The sequence below is a fragment of the Suncus etruscus genome, chromosome 14, assembly GCF_024139225.1.
Source record: "Suncus etruscus isolate mSunEtr1 chromosome 14, mSunEtr1.pri.cur, whole genome shotgun sequence".
NCBI lineage: Eukaryota > Metazoa > Chordata > Mammalia > Eulipotyphla > Soricidae > Suncus > Suncus etruscus.
The window spans coordinates 35,495,925-35,510,967 of record NC_064861.1 but is presented as its reverse complement, the minus strand read 5'-3'; the positions used below and the strand labels follow the sequence as shown (position 1 = coordinate 35,510,967).

The 15,043-nt window shown below is 32.2% G+C and overlaps 1 protein-coding gene across 1 annotated transcript in view; it reads left to right on the top strand.

The window, feature by feature from the left end:
- The window catches only part of ADAMTS19 (ADAM metallopeptidase with thrombospondin type 1 motif 19), a 272,346-nt gene extending 257,303 nt beyond the window's left edge, over window positions 1–15,043 (top strand). The window contains exons 22-23 of the mRNA XM_049787377.1: window positions 12,670–12,847; window positions 14,727–15,043. Coding sequence (XP_049643334.1) covers window positions 12,670–12,847; window positions 14,727–14,878 — 330 coding nt within the window. The 3' untranslated portion in view covers window positions 14,879–15,043. The remainder of the gene's footprint in view (window positions 1–12,669; window positions 12,848–14,726) is intronic.

Below are 15,043 nucleotides of genomic sequence, written 5' to 3'. Positions count from 1 at the left end.
TAATCAGTGAGTTAAAGCATTATTTTATACCATACTAAAAATATAAAAAATAGTTAAATATTTGAGTGTGAGTTTGAATACATAATAAAATGTAAAAGAAAATATAGATAGTAAATACCTGGACATTGACCTTAAGAGATGTTTTCTGTTTAACTCCAATAGCACTGAAAAGCAAAGCAAAAATAAACTATCAAACCAAGTATCTTTCATACAGTGACAAAAACCATTTTCAAAGCAAAGTTGTAACCTACTCAACTGGATAAAATATTTACAAACCATATATTTGACAAGTGTTGGATATCCAAAATGCACCAAAGAACTAATATAGGCAATTAAAAAGATTCCTCAGAAAGTTGGAGCTAGGTTTTGTATGCAGTTCTCAGGCTTGATCTGATCCCCCAAACATGTTAAAGATCGAGGAAAAATAGATTGAACAAATGACCTGCATAGACACTCTCAAAGAAAAAAGATGTAAAGATGGTCAACAAACTTATGAAAAGATTCTCATAATTTCTGATGATTATAGAAATACAAATAACTGAGATACCATTACGTAACTGTGACAATGGTTATTATCCTAAAGACAAGAAATAACCAGTTTTGGAGTGGACACAGAGAAAGAGGGATCTTTGTATACTGCCCTAGAAATAAAAATTGATGCAGCTACTATTGAAAGCTTTATAAAGATTCCTAAAATTAAAAAAAAAGATATGCAATATATAATTATTCCACTTCAGGGTATTTACCTGAACAATATAAAAGCAAAAATTTAAATAGATATATGTGCCCCATATTCTTTGTAACATTATATATAATAGCTAATAGTTAGAAATAAGGGCTCATTGACAAATGACTGATGAGGTGATATAAATAAACAATGGAATATTAATCACTATAAAATCCATTTAAAACTACTTGGATGGATTTAATATTATACTAAGTAAAATAAACTAGAAGATCAATTGCCAAATGTTTTACTCCTTCGTTAAATAAAAAACTGAATGAAAATAAGATTTGAGACTATAAAATAAGACAAATTGTAAACAAACATGAAGACGGTCTGAGATAATTAGATCAAAGAGGTAAATTATATAGAGAAGCATAAACTTGAATTCTAGTGTTGAATATATAGAGATAAGGAATTATAAATACGCATACCTGAAAAAAAATCTTATGCCACGTTCTTTGGTTTTAAAAAGTTACCCTTAACAGAAAATACAATAAATATTACATATTTATTAGTGCATTCTAGATAATGTGTTAGTTGTTTGGAAAAAATTTGTACAACTTTAATTCTGCAACATGTTATCATGTTAAAGAATAGTGATTTACATACCGAGCCCCAGCAGAATTATAGGTGTGTCCTAAGACTTAATTAACTGCTTTTTAATGCAAAGCAAATTCTTCTTTGATAATTTTGACGATCAATGTGTACTCTGATACAAAAAATATTTAGCTATTTTGATGGCTATTTTGAACATAAAATAATCTGCTTGTTTTTGCTCTACACATTTCCTAGATTTTCTGTAACTCTATGCACACATTTTATTAAAGTGACAAAAATAATTAGAACTGCAGATCTGAACGATAAATTAAAGACACAATTTTTAAAAAATCTTTAGATGCCTTACTCTCAAATAGAGTTAGTTCCAAATATCTATGTGTTAAATAAGGCAGACTGTTTTAAAAAGACACTGAAACACTGACTAAAATAAACAATAAATCCGAACAAGTGAATCATAACTTTTGTTTCTTAGTTTGCTTATTTCACACTCATGTTGTTAAAAAATAAGAAGATGGGACAGCCAAATATATACATAAATGAATAGGAATGCTGTGTTTATAATTTCCAGTAGAAGTGATCATTTAGTTTCCTTATGAGCACCTCTCTCTAATATGAAAGCTACTTTTATTAAACCATTTTAGTATAATCCACAGATTCTCCCAAAGCGAATTATCCAAGTCAATGTTGCTAACCTTGTAACAGATTGGCACTTAGCATTACAGAGTATATCAGTTATATAAGAATGTTATTATCCTGGCTTTAAAAAAATAACTATTTGCCAGTGACAATTTTTTTCTTAAATTAGGAATTCCTATTTCTTACAGAAGCCAGCTGGAAATAAGTAAAGCATTACAGAGCCTTCCTTAGCTGTTGGCCTGGAGAACACACATTCTCTCCAAAATATATATCTTTGGCATAGTCTAGAAGGAAGGAATCTAGGGTAATCTTTGTGCTGGCCAAGTGTGAGAATTATTATTTTAACCCATAAATGTATTGAAACTTGGATGATGCATTGGCTTTTTGGGTTCTCTTTGTTTTCAGGAATTCAAAGTAAATCAACATTAATTTATTGTCAAACAAGAGTCTAAAATACCAAATAGTACTTTAATTACTGAGTTTTCTGTCCTTGGTGTTACGTTTAAGAGAATATTTATCAAGGGGTACAGCTTGAGGAGTTATACAAAATGATATGCAGCTCCATAGCCGCATATAAATTTGCTTTATAAATTTGCTTTATATATAAATTTATAAATTTGCTTATACCCTCATTCCAATTGGCCAAAATCAAGATTATCTAAATATTTTGAGTAATAAAATACTGAAATAGTGTTCATGTGTTTATCCTGAAGTCCTAAATGGGACTGTTAGAAACGAACATTCACTGAGTAATTTAAAAGTATAGAAATTAACTATGAAATAGCAATATCTCAGAACAAATGTTGAAATTTGCTTTTGATTACATATTCAAATCACATACTCTCATTAGTCTCTAGAAAATAGACTGCTTTTGTAATAACAATGATAATTAGACAAGTAGACTTATTTCAGTACAATTGTTTGAGATGTCCAAAGTGAAATGTCAAGTTGCTATTTGAAATATTTCATTCTAATACTGAAATATTTTTCTCTTGAGCAAAGTCTCTGTCATACACTTTAATTTTATAGGCAGTATTCTGTGTTTATTATTTTTATAGTTACTTTTAAGAGGTTTTACATGGAGTCAGAAAGATAATACAGCAGAAAAAGTGATTACCTTGCACACAGCAGACCCTGGTTCGATCTCTAGCATCCCATATGGACCAAAAAAAAAGCCCACTAGGAGAATTTTAAGGCCCATTCACATTTCAAGCATAGTTCTTCATGCAAGTTAAATTAAAACCACATAAATGTTGACAACATGCCCAACAAGAAGTGTAAGATGTCAAACTTGGGGTGTATGGAGTACACCTATCTGATCTCCATATATCATAAAAGAACCACAGGAATCAGAGATGAGGAATTTGGACTTTTCTCTAAATAGTGGTTAAGAGATTCATGGATATCTCATTTGTGAAGTATATTTAAGTGAAATTAAGTTACCCAGAAGTGCACTCATTACTTTGGAGTCAAGATGATGATGCCCTTTGGCAAATTTGACAGAGCTATAAGACTACATAGGTTTTATCATATGCCGTAATTGAAATTCATGTTTGCTTCATGAATTTTCAATTTTTGCTTCATGAATTGCTTTATAATTTTCAAAAGTAGATTCAATTGGTATATTAAAGAACCCTTAGACTATTCTCTTCCCTTATTCTGATACTTATAAATGTGAAGGGCATTATATACTTTGTATCCCATTTCCTGAATTAAACATATTAGTATATTCCATATTTGCTATTCTTCACTGCAAAGACTTTTACATAAAAATAATAAAAACTTAACAGCATACTCACAGAGCATGTGATTAATCAGGAATTTATTTATGACATGAATTAAAAATAAAAACTAATTCTAAGTTCCAAAAATGAGTTGGATTTGACATGGAAAACTTTCATTAGAGTTCACTTAGCATCATACAGTCAATAATCTTATTAAGCATTAGAGAAATTATAACAAAATGCCTCAAGAACAATTTTGTATTGAACAGATTTAAGTTACTTACATATATTTTTCAAAATATAAAACCAAGGTCTTTATAACACTAATAATGCCATAAATCATGATCAATCAGGAATATTTCCATTATCAGTTCCTTCCTGCTGTTTGTTTATTCTTTTTTGCCAAGCTTTACGTTCCATATTTTGCAACAGAGAAAAGATGTCATGCTTTGGCTTGTCCATGAGATGGTTTAACACCCATTGAGTATCTACCTCATTTCTTTGTTCTTATGATAATGTAAATTAAAATTTTATTAATTTTAGTGTTTATACCCAATATTTTCCTATTTCCCATATTTTGTTTGTATTTAAACCAATTCGTAAATTTTACCAATTCATTTACATGTTTGACTCTCTAGCATTACTAGTTAACCCTATCTACCTGGAGCTACCATTGTACTTAGTAAATATAACTTCGTAAGAGTTCACATTACACCTATCACCAGATCACCTTTGATCATTTGTAGCAAAATATAAACACAAGCTTAGCATACATCAATTGCATGTTTCCATTAATTTGGATTTTGATGTTTACCTTTGGTTAGTTTATTTCGAGAAATTATTTTAGGTAAAATATTGTCCACTCTTATTGATTATCCTAAGATTAACAAAATAGAAATACAGTTTTAAAACATGGAAAAGGTTATACATTTCTAAATTATACATCTCATTTCTAAAAAAAAATAATCTTGCTCTTAATTCATTACTTTGTGATTTTAATTGTGGGACTATTTTCTCTAATCATTTTAATTAGCCCAACTTGGAATTTTTGGAAAAAACTATCATATTTACAGTTTTGCCTTCAATCTATAGAATGAATAGTTGTAATTTAATAAAGTCTTGGAAACTGTTGCTAATGTCCTGGGTAAGAAAGGGTTTTGCTTTTGGTTTGGTTTGGGTTTTGAATCACACTCAGTCATGCTTTGGTTCTACTTCTGGTTCGGTGTTTGGAGGTTACTATTCGTGGTGCCTGTGGGAATATGAGGTACCAAAGATTGAACCTAGGACTTCTGCTTGCAAAGCTTGCATTCCAACTCTTCATCTACCTCACTGGCCCAGAGAAAGATAGAATTATATTTATTGCAAAAATAAGAGCTGGTATGATATATCTTACAAATAGTTTGTGTAGCCCTAAGCACATTTAAGTTCATAGTTTTCCCGGGTAGATTAAAAATATGAATATCTCTAAACTACAGCAGATTTTATTTTCAGAGACATTGGGTGTGTGTGTGTGTGTGTGTATGTATGGGTGTGTAAAAGAGAACTACATCAGTTATTCTTATACCTTGTTTTCTGTGTTAGAAAATAATAAATAAAAGTGCTAGTTCTGAAGTCCTGACAAAAATTATCTAAGCTGCTTAAAGATTATAATTTTCTTTTTACTTTCCTAAACTTGAGAAATCAATATTGTCTTTCTATTCAGAACTATAGGCTTCTGGTTAATGGAATTGATTCATGAAGTGCTCTATTTCAAAGGCCCTGGAAAATGGACTATATTGTCAGAAAATACAAGTCTCTTTTTCAAATACTCTCGTCAGGAAATTTTCCTTATAGAAAAAAATATCAAAATATCAATAGCAAGTGAGCTGGGATTGGATTTTTTGTGTTTCTTTCCCAGATGCTGCATTTGGAAATTTGTAGTGCTGCCTTGTTTCAAATGTATTTTATATTTATTTGATTAATATGTGAAGAGTAGGACTTAACTATGTTAGAAATAAAAGACATCTAAGTGAGAAGTTGGAAGTGGGGTGAAGAGCCACTGCTAATGACCCCAAACAATGGAAGGACCATCCTATGTGGAATCAGAGGCCTTGTGTCAACAGTGGTCTTCTTCCATGTGAGTGTGTCACCTTGATGAATTTTTTCCTTTGCATCTCACTTGACTTGCAATGCACCCCTACCCTAGACCCTCCCAGTTCTTTTTCCAAGCGTTAGTTTTTTCTTTCATACCAGTGTATTTTGCTTATAAATGTTGGATCCCCATCATTAGAATGTGAACTTCTTGGTGGAGGGTGGGTGTGATTTGTTTCATTTAATACCACATTTTAATATTCAGAAGAGGGTCACGTTGTAGACTTCTGCTCAACATTTGTTGACTGACTAAAACATTCTCTGAGCATCATATTTTTTTTCCATTGATAAAGTTACTGGTGTTAGTAAGAAGGTTAAGTCTATCAGTAAAAGCCTGGATTACAATAGGTGTTTATGCATTTGTGTTTATCATTGACTATAAAGAGCTACTAGCAGGTTGTCTATTTTATGACCTGATTTACCCAGAAAATTTATACAATTTATGCCTGTAGTTGGCAATTACTCCCAACAACTACTTTCACAAGTTTCTTGATTTGAATATATGATCTCACTACCTAAAAATAAACCATACATTTCTCTCCTCTCTGGAGAAAGCCACATTCTTTTTTAGACATGTTTCTCTCTTGATCTCTCCACCTTCCCATTATCCTTATTAAATGATTTTACTTAATAAATTAAAATAATAAAAATAAAAACAAATTATTCATATAAACTGTTGCTACAGCAAAAGAGGTTATCTTACATATATAATCTAAGGAAAAATATCAAGTTCTAATTTATTTATTTATTTATTTATTTTGTGTGGTTTTTGGGCCACACCCGGTGACGCTCAGGGCTTACTTCTGGCTAGGCGCTCAGAAATTGCTCCTGGATTGGGGGACTATATGGGACGCCGGGGGATCAAACCGTGGTCCATCCTACGCTAGCGCTGGCAAGGCAGACACCTTACCTCTAGCGCCACCACACCAGCCCCAAGTTCTAATTTATTAACAATTAACTTAATAGTAAAATATAAGAATTAAACTTTAATTTGCCAAAGAGGAAAATATTTCTGACTGTTAACATAGAAAGGAACATTAGCAAACAATAGGATCAAGTAATCATCAGGTGGGCAATACCTAAATTCAGTACACAGGGACTCAGATAGCAATTTCACTACTTTTTTTTTTTTTTTTTTGAGGGGGAGCCACATCAGCTTTGCTCAGAGCTTCTAACTCTGTACTCAGGACTCATTCCTGGCAGGTTCAGGGGACCTTTTGAGGTGCCAAGTGCAACCATGGGTTGGCCATGTGAAAGACAAGCACCCTCTACTGTGTAATTTATTCCATCCCCAATTTCACTATTCAACTGTAACAACTTTGCCCATCTGTTTAACATGTATTTGCTCATCTATATAAAAAGCTAATATTACTTGTAAGCTTCATGTGAAATATAGTAAATCTAACCTTTAACCTGGCATAACAAATCTGACATAAAAAGTATTTGTTAATATTGTAAGGGGAAAAAGGCTTTCAAAATCTAAATTGTTGGTTCCTTTGATCTTAAAACAGAATAAGTGAATATAAATTATTAAGTAATCAGTTAAAAGTGAGTACAAAGAGCTTCCAAAAAATATTGATATTTTAAATTCAAACAATTTTGTATCACTGTTTTAAATAAAATCTGAATATACTATCTCTGAAATCATTAGCATGTTTTATTTCTGTAAGTGATCCTGAAGCTAGTGTGCAATAAACAAATGATTGAAAATAAGTAAATAATAAAATTTTGAGACATTCAAACTATAATTTTGAACTTTTATGTAACAAAATGTTGGTCCTGTCATAGTTGGATGGCACAGTGAATACTTAGTTAATGAAATTGAGTTTTTAATATCATGTAGCTTCACCACTTAAAAATGACTAGATGGAGCCAGAACTACAGTACATTGGAGAGGGCATTTGCCCTGCATGTGATTGATGCCAATTCTGTCCCCAGCTCCCCATATTGTCCCCTGAGAAAAAAAACAGGAGTAATTCCTGAGTTCAGAGCCAAGAGTGAGCACTACATTTTGTAGCTAAAAATAAAAAAACAAAACAATAAAACAAGCAAACAAAATTTCTGACTATAGTCATAAGTTATTTTAAATTTTTACTTGAATAGTAATTGGGACTGAAAATACACTACAACCTACTGTGATACCTGCTTAAACAAAAAGAAAAATAAGTCCAAGGAAGGTATATGCTAGAGGCAAGATTCTCCTCAAGTCCAAGACTATTTTGACTTTTTTCTTTGTATGTATGTCTTTAATCACAGTGCCATAATTGAACTAAATAACCAATTATTCATATCATCTTAAAATAAAGAATCTTACCATTTCAGTTGTTTGACTTCAAGCATCTGTTTTCATGCATTTAATACAAGTTTTCAAAAATATATTTATAAAGACAGAACTTTTAATTAGAGTTTTTATTATTGAAGTACTCTAATGAAAATTAAAATTTAAGTCTTAGGAAAATGGCTCGTGCCTAAAATACTAAACAACCTAGAATTTCTATTATATATTTTAAGTTTATATATCAATTTATATATTATTTATTTGCATTAGTTTGCTCATATTCTTTAGACTGATTTAAGATTAAGAATATTAGCAGAGGGGCCGGAGTGGTGGTGCAAGCAATAGGGCATTTGCCTTGCATGCGCTGACATAGGACTGACCGCGGTTCGACTCCCCGGTGTCCCATATGTCCCCCAAGCCAGGGGTAACCCCTGGGCGTCACTGGGTGTGGCCCTAAAAACAAAAACAAACCAAAAAATAATATAAGCAGAGAGGTGTGGAGCCCACTTTTCTATTGCAGTGATGGCTGGGGATTTGGCACCTTGAAGATGTGTCAGGCGTAGCCCAGGTCAACTTACAGAGCTTAAGGTAAAGAGCCTAAGAAGAACATGGTGTTCCACTCTGCTCTGCTGCCTCGCACTCCTCCTGCTCAATAAACACCACCAGCCCGGGACATAGAAAACTCCGCACTACAAACAGTGACAAAGCAGGCCTCCCCCATGCTTAGAGTTTGAAGATAGAGGCTCTGATGATCTGGCCAGCATTATTAGCCTCTCAGATAAGGACTTTAGAGAAGAAATAAGCAGAATGTTCATAGCACTCAGAGAAAGCATGGGATGAACTGACTGTGCCACAAATAAGAATCAAGAGGATATAAAAATAGAATGAGAAAACTTCAAACTAAAGTAACAGGTCTGAAAAACCACAAAGAATGCTGACTGCAGTTAGAGAAAAAAAAGTTCATTAACAACTAGCATGACTGTGATAGTGAGAGAGAGAAATAGAATGCCCCAAAGATATGCAGGGAGTGGGAGAGGAGGAAACTGGGGAATATTGGTGCAGGAAAAACTTTCATTGGTGAAGGGTGGTTTTCATCCATGACTAATACCCAACTATGAACATTTTTTGTAACAAAGGTGCTTAAGTAAAGACACTATTATTAAAATTTAAAAAAAAGAACCCTGCATGATTTTGAACTAAAGCTGACCCAATAAAAGACTGTGATCTCAAAAAAAAGAAAAAGAAAAAAGAAATCCTTGATCACAGAGTCTGGAGTGAGCTTTGAGTACCACTGTTTATGGCAAATCCTCCAAATATTATTAATAATGTGTTATGTAAAATTATACTTATTATGACATGAATAGGTGTAGAATTTTAATTTGCTTTTTTCATAGTTAATTCTTAAAAGATGTCAAATTTGCCATTGAATGATTAAAATGATCCCACAATTAAAACAAAAACAACAACAAAATAGAGTATTAGTAATGACATTTGGCCAGTTACTGGGTTTGTTTGAATATGATTGGAGCCTCCTTTGTTATATAGTATAATAATTCATTTATCATAAAACATTCTTTTGATTTTTCAAATATTGTGATAAGTATCTACATTTTAAGAGTAGATAGATTTTAGAATTCACTTTTCCCATAGAAATATAGCCCCTTAGCAGAAGACCTGAACATATATTAAAAAAAAAAACATGAAAAATTACTTTCATTTCCAGGTAAATGCAACTCAACAATGAAATGTTATTACATCAGATGAAACGACCTTTATCAAAAAGACCACAAATGAGTGCTGATGAGAGTATGTTAAAAAGACACTATTGATAGAAAATTGATGCAGTTGAATAAAAATTTGTCCAGTTCCTATGAAAGAAATAAGGAAATATCTCAAAAAATTAAAAACAGAAATTGAGACCAGAGAAATAGTACAATGAGTAGAGTGCTTGCCTTGCACACAACAAACCCTCATAGTCCCCTACACCCACAAGAATATGTCTGAACATTTCTGGGTATCACCCTAAAACAAAAAAAAAACAGATAAAAACAGAACTTCAGTATGTTCTAGTAGTTCCATTCTATTTTCCCTATTACATAGAGTTACAAGATATGCATGCACACTTAATATTTATTGCTCTTTGCAACAACCAAGATAATAAATCTTCCCAAGATTTGGAGGTAGGTAAAGTGTGATAAGATTTACTCCAAAAATATATAGATACATACATTTCTATAAAGTAATTTTATGGCAGTGAAATAAATTTAACCTCTTAAAAGTCTTTTAGTTATTTTGATTGAACCTTCCTGAAACTATTTTTCTAATATCTTTTTTATTTAATAATATCCATTCTATTGTGTAGATGCTTCAAGGCAAAACTGAACTATCATATTAGTTATTTTTAATTTTAGGTTTTAAATTATGATAAAGTTCATACTCAAATATTGTAGAGTAACTGGAAAAATAATATATAAAGGTATACGGCATTGATAATTTTCTAGAATCTGCTGGTTTCAGAAAGCTAAGAATTTATTAGATGCAAGTAAAATATTGTATAAGTAGGTCAAAATAAAAACTTAGGCCCATTATATGTAGATTCAGTTTAATGGCATGCATATAAAATTCTGTTTTTCTTAGCAATGTATTTTTTCCTGTTATTAGATTTTTACTAAAGGTAATGCTGAGGCTAATTTTAATAGTATTCAAGATTAATTTTAAGAGTTTTACCATATACCTTAAGAGGGAAACTAGATGCACTAAAAGGTATAAATCAGAGATAAGAAATCAAAAATAGCATGTCACATACAATTGAGCAATAGTTTCCAAACTCAATTGCACAGCAGAATCATCAAAATGCTTTATAAATGTATATTCCCAGGCTTTATCTAAGTTTATTGTTTTAGAAATTCTAGGCTTTGAAATCTATAATAAGGTCCAGGTATGTAGTTCAAGATGTAAAACACATGCATACCTTGCATGGGTGAGATCCCTAGCACCATATGCCCCCAAAGCCACTGGATATAGCCCTGAAGATCACCAACACTGCAAAACTGAGTACTGCACTTTCTGGGTGTTATATAGAACCAACAGGGCAATTTTGGGGGGGCACAGTCTCATAAAAGGCTTTGAAATATGAACATTGTATTAGCATACATAAGTAATTGGAATAACTATGGAGATCTTCATGTAGACAGCAGATTTGAGATTGTAAAGAGAGTTAAGATATTTGGAAGGAGTAATAATATTGTGAACAGAATTATAGATGTGGGGATAAAAATTACATAAACATGATTGCTCTATCTGTAAAAGAAAAAATAATTTTTACGAATATAAGGTTAGAAAACAGGTTGAAAAGTTAGATAAATCCCAGGAGGTTCTGGGATACTAGATTGTAACTTGTAGTCAATAAATAATCAAATAATCCAGGGAAATGATATAAAATAAATACATTTTGAAAGAATTCATATTTATGTTAATATATGGGATTTACATAAAGGCTGAGGAGTAAATAAAAAGAGAACTAGACTTAAGATATAAAAGCAAAGAGATTATTAATGACCTGGTTGAATAGAGGTGGGGGACAAAAACACATTCAAATTAATGATAGAGAAATTTTTTTCTTGAGGGAAGCCCTGGATTCTATCTTTGGCGCTGAATTCCCTTCATCAAACACTATCAGCTGCAGTGTTAGTGCTCCCTTATACCATTACCCTTTGCCTTCCTGAAAAAGTCAGAATACCTAAAAGGGCTGCCAATCAGAAAGGCATTTGCCAATTTTCTGTGAGAATGTTCATCTCGTGTTTTTAAATACTTCTAAAATCTTCAGAACTCTTTTTGCAAATATAACCTTTCTTGTATGGAAATTAATATGACCTGGAAATAAATGATCATTATCACAAACACACTGAATGAAATAATTCTATTTTCACAATCAAGTTGACATCAAATTATGAGTCACAAATTAAACTGGTAAGCTAAATGGATTTCTGATACTTCCCTAAAGACGTCATATATGTTCTTTGCAAAAAAAAAAAAAAAAACCTTACAAGTAAGGACATGCTGCATTTATTTAGCTACATTTTAGTAAATCCATGTAAAAGAAAGTTATTTCATTTGAAAAATCACAAAAATATTACTAAATATTTTCAATTACCATATAATTGGATGGTCAATGTCCAGCAGTAAACTATTTCAGTAACAGATTTAGCTGCGAAGCCATTTCAGCTAAAATTTATCATGGTATTTGGAATAAACATTTTAAGACCATGAGAAAACCAATAGATGGTAACAAGATCCCAGCTTTATGGTTGGACACATGAATTTGTTGCAAACTAGATATGGAATTTTAAAAGACATCTACTCAGTGCATAGTGAATGTATTTCACTTGCCTTTTCTTGGAATCATACTCCACTACCCTTATATTTTTTTTCTTTTAGTCTCCTGTATCCTCAGCTCAGGTTCTGCACAGCATTCTGACCATGTTCCTGACTCAGGTCCTATGTCAGCTTTAGCTGTTATGCTCATGGTCAATTCTAAGAAATACAGGGATGGTAACATATAAGGTAGAAAAAGAAAGCATCAAGAAGACTTTTTAATAAATCTTTGTCTCTCCTAGTGCTCAATTACCTGTGGCAAAGGAATGCAGTCCCGTGTTATTCAGTGCATGCATAAAATCACGGGAAGACATGGAAATGAATGCTTTTCTTCAGAAAAACCCGCTGCCTACAGACCATGCCACCTTCAGCCCTGCAATGAGAAGATTAATGTCAATACAATAACATCCCCCAGGCTGGGTAAGCAGATTCAAAGGGAATTGTTTTGAGTGGAGAAAATGTTCTAGGTTTCTTTTACTTTGCATATCACTTTATTTTTTTCAGTTTTATTATTACTAACTGGGGGGGTGCATATCTGGTGATGCTTACTGCTCACTTCTTGCTCTGTGCTCAAAATACTCTAATGATGGAATAAAAAAAAAACAATAGACCAAATTAATTTGATTCCCAAAATGATAACTTTGATTCCTGAAGATGACACTTCAGACACAGGTGTCCACAAAGTGACACCTTGTGGACCTCCAGATACTAATACCATATCATTCAAAGTCATGTTAGGAATTGAAGAGGAATTGAAACATATTTTTTTATTTTTTACCAATACCTTAACAGAACTGTCAGGTAATATCAGAAAAAAGATGAGTTTATAGTATGTATACTTTGATCTCTCCATGATCTTGTGGTATTTGGGTACTAATTGGCAAGACAGAGAACAAATGACTTTCAGATGATAAATGTGGATTCATAGAACTAAAGTTACCATTTTTCTCAACTGTAGACATAATATTAAATGTAAATAAATTCTGGCATCATTGATTTATACCATTTTTGTCGGAAAATATCTTCACATCTCAACTTCTTTTAGTCTAATCCATCATTAATAAGTATAGATTTGAAAAAGTTGTAGCCTAGAATTGCATTATCAATGTTCATAAATGAATTTGCCTTTATATCAGCAACAACTAATAACTTTTAACAACTCAGTTACCTGGCTGACATTGGGTTGATTTATATTTTACACCCTCTGTTTTAAACTGTGCATAAAACCTCTAGAGGTGTATGTAATTTAATCACTCAAAATAATGTTGCCTAAAAGCAAGATAAATAGTCATCAATGTTTTTCTAGGCATATGATTAAAGCAAATGAAAATTTTTAGTACAGCATGGAAAGATGAAATTTATTTTCCAGCCAAATAATTAACATTTCTAAGAAATAATCTGTTCAGTAGAATTAAGACTAGTTAAACAAAACATTAAGCAATCTTTGAGCAGATGTACCAAATCAATATATTTAAAACCAACATAATTTCTTCATCCAACAATTACTTAGAATCATTCTTGAAGTATCATGTAAAAGAAAACAATGGATTAAAAGGAGAATTTTGTTAAATTAGCTTTTTCTTTGCTTATTATTTTTATAGATCTATCCCAAACATAAAAGAAGAGTGGCTGCAACAGTTAAGGGGTTTACTGTGAAATGACGAATCCTATTAGAGTAGTGGCTAAAGAAAGAATTGTAGCAGGACTGAGTCTTATTTTTTAATGTCAAAATACTCTATTCCTTCTGAAAATCTAAGCCAAGCTTACATGACCAAGTGTCGTAAACAACATTCCCATTTCAAAGACTTGCTCATAAATTTGACTTATGAGGATGTTTTAATTTTAAAATTGCCTGAAATGACTAATCTCAGAAATCCCACTTAGACATAACTGTTGATGAGCAAATGAGAAATGTCTCATAAGTAGACCAACTTCTTGTTTTGCTATTTCTTTGCATTACCTTTCATCCACAAAATTGCCATTTATCCTCATAACTGTCGAGCAAGTGACCACCTTCAACTTTTGTTTTAATTTTCACAACTAAACTTCCCCCCAAAAATGTAAATAAAAGAACTAAAAACGAACTTGAAAAACCATTGCATTACAGCTCCTTTATATGGAGGTCTCTATCTTTAATGTCTAATGTGACTCTTTTATTAGAACAGTATTCTCTGGCTGCTTTTGTTGTAATTTTTGATCGAATTGTTGATTGTCTGAGTAACAGAAGGTAAGATAAATGAGTCTGAGACCATATCCAGCCTGTCTACCTAGATTGAGTTTCCTATGTTCTGCTTCACAGCTGCTCTGACTTTCAAGTGCCTGGGAGATCAGTGGCCTGTTTACTGTCGGGTGATCCGGGAGAAGAACCTGTGTCAGGACATGAGGTGGTATCAACGCTGCTGTGAGACGTGCAGGGACTTCTATGCCCAAAAGCTACAACAGAAGAGTTGACCGTGAGGAGGTCAGCTGGCTCACAGCTCTTTGCAATTCCATTATTTATAAATACACACACTAGAAAGTTCTTCAGATCAAATATTATCAGGTTACATGTAATTTAATCAAATTAATTTATTATTTTTTACCTTTCAAGCATCCAGTATATGTTTGGATCATACA